A 6,350-nucleotide genomic window follows, 5' to 3' on the forward strand; every position below is an offset into this window, starting at 1 on the left:
GGCCTTTTGCCTTACTTCAATCTGGGATACTTATTTTCTAAGCTCACTATAGAACTATTATCCTGATGAATTCCTTTCCTGCTCTGTGGCAGATGAGAATTACAGATCTCTTGTTTTTTCTTTCCTCTTTCTCAGTTTATGGACATGTTTTGGTGGAGTTTCCTGAGAAAAAGTCCATGGGAGATAAATCTGTTGAGACCGTGTATATCTGAAAATGTCTTTTCTCCCCTCATATTTTGATGTTTGGCTACATAGCTAAGCCTGGTAGACACATTTTCACTCAGTACCCTGAGGATGTTTCTCCAATGTCTTTAACTTTCCCCATTGTTACTGACCAGTCTCAGGCCATTCTGATTTATAATTCTGTGACCTACACTCACCCGTACCACCCCCACGTTTTAAAATTTTACAGGGGTATGCCTAGGTATGGATCTTTTTCATTCACTGTCCTGATCACCTGTAGGGCCTGCTCAACCTAAAGATGAATGTTCTTTAGTACCACAAACTTTTTTTCTTAAGCAATTCCCTCTGCTTTTATTCTGTCCACAACTATTAAGCTGGAAGTACAATTCCTGGACTAAGTTTTTAAAAAATCCTTCTGTCATACTGCCCAACATTCCAGTAAACATCCTCAATTTTATTTTCAAATCTTTCCGGCGATTTTAGTTCTATTTCTCCAGTTTTAATTTCTAAGAGCTGTTTTTCAAAAAATGTTTTCCAAACTTTTTCCACAAGTTCCCTCTTTATGGCATCCTATTATTGCTGATGAATATAGTATCTTCTCATATGTCTCTGAAGATACTAAATTTCTTAAGATTTTGAAGAATCTCTCTCTGCTTTCCCCATTATCTCCAATTCCACTAAATTCTTCTTTCTCTGTTGGTTTTGTTAATCTCTTGTATTGAAGGCTTTCTTCAAACGTCTGGCTGGTGGTCCTTGGCAGGCAACTAATTTTTTAAAAAGACACTTCCAAAATCTGACTGGAAGTTAGTAGGGATTAGGCAGGGTTTGTCAGCTCATGAATGGGCTTTTATCACAGGAAAACCAGGCACTAAGACTTTCTTTTAAGAGATTCCCCAAGGGTCAGTACCTGTAGAGATCACTTCTCAGGAACTGTTCACTTTCTCTAGAGAAGAATCCTCTTTTCTTCTGCCTGGGGAAAAACATCTGGCTGTATCCTTCTAGGAACAGGGCAGAGGAGAGCCCCACCAATAAAAATATAGATTCATTTACTCTCTTTTACTTTTTTTTTTTTTTTTTACTTACTACTGCCCCTGCTGTGTCTGAAATCTCAAGATTTAGACTGGGCCTGCCTTAATACACTCCTAATGCTCTAAGGCAAACATTGTACATAATGAATTGACTTCTTTTACATATCCAGAATGATCCTGGTTATGTACCATCCTTGAGAGAAATGAGGAAATTGTCAATTATTTTTTCTGTTTTGTGGTTCAGATAAACTAGTCTCTCTAGCCCAATTTCTCCTGAAAGTAACCCTCTCTTCTCCTGGGGTCTATGGGTGGGAGAGTAAGATCAACAGATGCACAGGACCGCCTACACTAGTGGCAATTTTGCATCCTGGGGGACATCTGGCAATGTCTGAAGACATTTTGGGTGTCACAACAGGGGGTGCTACTGGTTATCTAGTGGGTAAAGGCCAGGGAGGGATGTTGCTAAACATCCCACAATGCATGAAAAGCCCCCTCCAAAACTGGCTCAAAATGTCAACAATGTCAAGGCTGAGAAACCCTGAACTAGACTACAGACTAATCTCTCTCATTTTCAGCCCCATGACTCAACCCTGTCTTCTGTGGTACCTGGTGCCTCCAAATCCTGAGCCTGTCCAGGGTTCTGCTGATCAAACACTCGCTTCTGTTTAGTATCCCCTTCTGCAGGCTTTTAGGGTACAGGTTGTTCTGCTCTGTTGCGTTTGCTGCTACTCCTCCATCCACTTGTCATCTTCCAAAAATTTGCTGACATCTCTAACGTTATCTCCTCTTCCATATACATCTTTTTAAAATTTTTTTCATTTAAGTGGAGTTTTGGGAGGGAGTGGAAATAGACATGTATGTTTAATTAAGCCACCATGTTTAATCAGACTGACATTTATTAATACATTCAAATATCTAAACCAAGTAAGAAATTACTTATTAGCAAATCTTTTAAGAAAAAACTTTACAGAATTATAAAGAACCAGTTTTTTTCCTCTCACCACTCCTATTCAACATTTTAAATATCATAAATTTGATAAAAGTTACACAGAAAATTCACTTACCAAGATCAGAACGTGTATTTGTGAACAATTCCGCAGGACAAAAACCACAGAGATAATATTTACAAACCTAGTAAAGAAAAACAAAGGTACTTAAAAAATTGCTTGGTTTTAAAACCATATCGGAGAAGGGTGCCAAATAACTATTTTCTCATTTCTTGAGGTATATATGCTTCAACCAATATAAGAATTTCATTTGGGGGCCGGGCGCGGTGGCTCAAGCCTGTAATCCCAGCACTTTGGGAGGCCGAGACGGGCGGATCACGAGGTCAGGAGATCGAGACCATCCTGGCTAACACGGTGAAAACCTCTCTCTACTAAAAAAATACAAAAAAACTAGCCGGGCAAGGTGGCGGGCGCCTGTAGTCCCAGCTACTCGGGAGGCTGAGGCAGGAGAATGGCGTAAACCCAGGAGGCGGAACTTGCAGTGAGCGGAGATCCGGCCACTGCACTCCAGCCTAGGCGACAGAGCGAGACTCCGTCTCAAAAAAAAAAAAAAAAGATTAGCCAAGCATGGTGGCACATGCCTGTAATTCCAACTACTCAGGAGACTGAGGCACAAGAATCGCTTGAACCTGGGAGGTGGAGGATTGCAGTGAGCTGGTATCGCGCCACTGCACTCCGGCCTGGACAATAGAGCAAGGCCGTTTCAAAAAAACAACCCTTCACGCTGTAGTCTTTTGTTACTTCTGCCTTAATGTTAACAGTTTAATTCCATAAGTAAATATTTTCTTTCTAGCTAAGAGTTCAATTCATTGTATTAAAGATAAACCCCCAAAGAGATAATTTTTAATAAAAGAATTTATAACAAAAATGATGTCCCTGATAACATATAGTTTTATGTTTCAGCTATATCATGACCACATATTCATTTCCATGCCTTTAATTTTATTACATATACCTTTGCAGGCATGATTCACTATTTATTGCCTACACAAACTTCTAGTAAAATTTCAATCAATCTTCTACAGCAGCCAGTTAGTCATCATCTCTCTTCTGCTTAGAAGCCTTCAGTTATTTCCCAATGTAATAAACTCTAAACTCTAAACAAGGCTTATAAAAACTACTTAAAATCAAGTTCTTGCCTACCTATCTACACTCCCCACCCAACAAAACAAACACACTACAATACTATTTATAATTTGCCAAATTCACTGATTTTTCTCCAGTTCTTCCTTCAGGCTGGTAAGGTGTCTTCTCTCTCCTCTCCCTCAGGCTAATTCCTACCAAACTTTTACGTAACTGTATTTAAAGACCACTTTGTCTGAGAGGACTTTCCTGAGTATCCATCCCAGTCTGGGTTATGCACTCCTTTCCTGTGTGCACTGTACAGTTGACCTTTGAACTCAGGGGGCTAGGGTCACTGCTATGGTTTGGATATGGTTTGTTTGGTCCCAAAAAAACATTCTTGTGGCAGTGAATTCCCATTCTTAGTTGACTGGAAAATTGGTTGTTGAACAGAGTCTGGCACTCCTAGCCATAACGCACATGTTGGCTCCCCTTCTGCCATCAGTGGAAGCAGTCTGGGGCCCTCACCAGATAGGTACCAGCTATCATGTTTCTTGTACAGCCTGTGGAACTGAACTAAATAAACCTCTTTTCTTTATAAATTATCCAGCCTCAGGTATTCCTTTATAACAACTGAGAGAGTTACTGACCCTAACTCCCCCAAAACTTAATAGCCTACAACTGGACTGGAAGCGTTATGATAACATTAACAGTTGGTTAACACATATGTTGTAAATTATATACTATATACTGTATTCTTTTTTTTTTTTTTGAGACAAAGTCTCGCTCTGTCAACCAGGCTAGAGCGCAGTGGCGTGATCTCAGCTCACTGCAACCTCCGCCTCCCGGGTTCAAGCAATTCTCCTGCCTCAGCCTCCAGAGTAGTTGGGATTACAGGCACCAGCCACAACTCCTGGTTAATTTTTGTATTTTTAGTAGAGACAGGGTTTCACCATGTTGGCCAGGCTGGTCTCCAACTCCTGACCTCAAGTGATCTGCCCACCTCAGCCTCCTAAAGTGCTGGGATTACAGACGTGAGCCACCATGCCTGGCTATATACTGTATTCCTACAATAAAGTAAGCTAGAGATGTGCATTGTAGAATGTTTAGGGAAAAAAATAACTACAAGTAAGCTAGAGAAAAAAATGTGAAAACACATTTACAGTGCTACATTTATCAATACCCTAAGTTTAGGTCATCTGTACACAAAAGATGAATTGCCTAAAATGCCAGCAACCCCAGGTGCAGATCTCAGTCTATTGTACATATAAAGCAATTTAACTTATTGTATTGTCATGACTTTTCTGCTTCTTGGGAGCACTTCCAATGTCACTAGCTGCACTCGTATGGGTCTCAGGGCATTATTCAAAAGTTTATGGTATGGTACATAGGCCAGGGGCTGTGCCTCACACCTCTAATTCCAGCACGTCGGTGGATCACTTAAGGCCTGGAGTTCGAGCCCAGCCTGGCCAACATGACAAAACCTGATCTCTACTAAAAATACAAAACTTAGCCAGACATGGTGGTATACGCCTGTAATCCCAGCTACTTGGGAGGCTGAGGCATGAGAACTGCTTGAACCTGGGAAGCAAAGGTTGCAGTGAGCTGAGATGGCACCACTGCACCCCAGCCTGGGTGACAAAAGCAAGACTGTCTCAAAAACAACAACAAAGAACAAAACAACAAAAGTTTATATAGTATTGCAATAAACATAATGAAAATATACAAGAACCAAGGGATCATTTTTTTACTGTGATATGCAATTTACTATAGACACCAATTGCTCATGCAGAGATTATTAAGAGTCACAGGTCACAGAGCATTTTAAGTGGATCCTGGCAACACTTGAGCTCACTGTAACAGCAACAGGTGGCTACGAAATTATTACAGTATTACAGTATGTACTATAGTTAATTTTGTACAGTTATTACTTAATCTTTACTTTCTCTCGACGGCTAGTGGCACCATGTACTGTGTGCATAAGTTTTCATAAAGTTTAACTTTTTATGATTAGTATGTATTTTGTGGTATGAAAATAATAAACTAGTATATACATCTATTTTATGTATTTGTGATGCACTTATCCTTTCTTAAATTTAAAAAAATATTTCTAGGCTATGTGATTTGTCTTCAAGTTTTTTCAAATTGTTGCAAATCTCCAAAAAATTTTCCAATATATTTATTGAAAAAAATCCACGTACAAAGTGAATACACTCAACTCAAACCCGTGTTGTTCAAGGGTCAATTTTACTTTTCCCAGTGGTGGCATTTATCATATTGTTATGGAAATGCATTTACATGCAATTGGAATAATCCCTACTGGGAAAAAAAAAGTGCATTTACTCCTTCCTGTCACCAATACCTGATGGCTCTTTAGGACCAAGTGCTGTACCTGTACTATCCTGCTGTTATCTACCTAAGGGCAAAACATTTATTTTTTTGAAATGGAGTCTTGCTCCTGTCGCGCAGGCTGGAGTGCAGTGGCACAATCTCGGCTCACTGCAACCTCCACCTCCCAGGTTCAAGCTATTCTCCTTCCTCAGCCTCCCAAGTAGCTGGGATTACAGGCGTGCGCCACCATGCCTGGCTAATTTTTGTATTTTCAGTAGAGACGGGGTTTCACCATGTTGGCCAGGCTGGTCTCAAACTCCTGACCTCAGGTGATACACCCGCCTCAGCTTCACAAAGCGCTAGGATTACAGACGTGAGCCACTGCGCCCAGCAGAGCAATACTTTTTCATTGGATAAATGAATACAACAATGTTCCTAACCTACTAGTAAGAAATGAAGAGAAGGACTGGGCACGGTGGCTCACGCCTGTAATCCCAGCACTTTGGGAGGCCTAGGGAGGATCACTTGTTGTCAGGGGTTCAAGACCAGCCTGGCAAACATGGTGAAACCCCATCTCTACAATACAAAAATTAGCCAGGCACGGTGGCATGCACCTGTAATTCCACCTACTCTGGAGGCCAAGGCAGGAGAACCGCTTGAACCCGGGAGGTGGAGGTTGCAGGGAGATGAGATCACACCACTGCACTCCAGCCTGGGCAACAGAGCAAGACTCCATGGG

General features: G+C 41.0%; 1 protein-coding gene across 6 annotated transcripts in view; it reads right to left on the reverse strand.

Moving 5' to 3' along the window:
• LUC7L3 (LUC7 like 3 pre-mRNA splicing factor) overlaps nucleotides 1–6,350 on the reverse strand; it is a 28,084-nt gene that overhangs the window by 16,905 nt on the left and 4,829 nt on the right. For all 6 annotated transcript variants that reach the window (XM_017853957.1, XM_017853960.1, XM_017853958.1 and 3 more), the window contains exon 2: nucleotides 2,276–2,342. In XM_017853957.1, coding sequence (XP_017709446.1) covers nucleotides 2,276–2,342 — 67 coding nt within the window. The remainder of the gene's footprint in view (nucleotides 1–2,275; nucleotides 2,343–6,350) is intronic.

Source organism: Rhinopithecus bieti, unplaced genomic scaffold, assembly GCF_001698545.2.
Source record: "Rhinopithecus bieti isolate Rb0 unplaced genomic scaffold, ASM169854v2 scaffold_35856, whole genome shotgun sequence".
Taxonomy (NCBI): domain Eukaryota; kingdom Metazoa; phylum Chordata; class Mammalia; order Primates; family Cercopithecidae; genus Rhinopithecus; species Rhinopithecus bieti.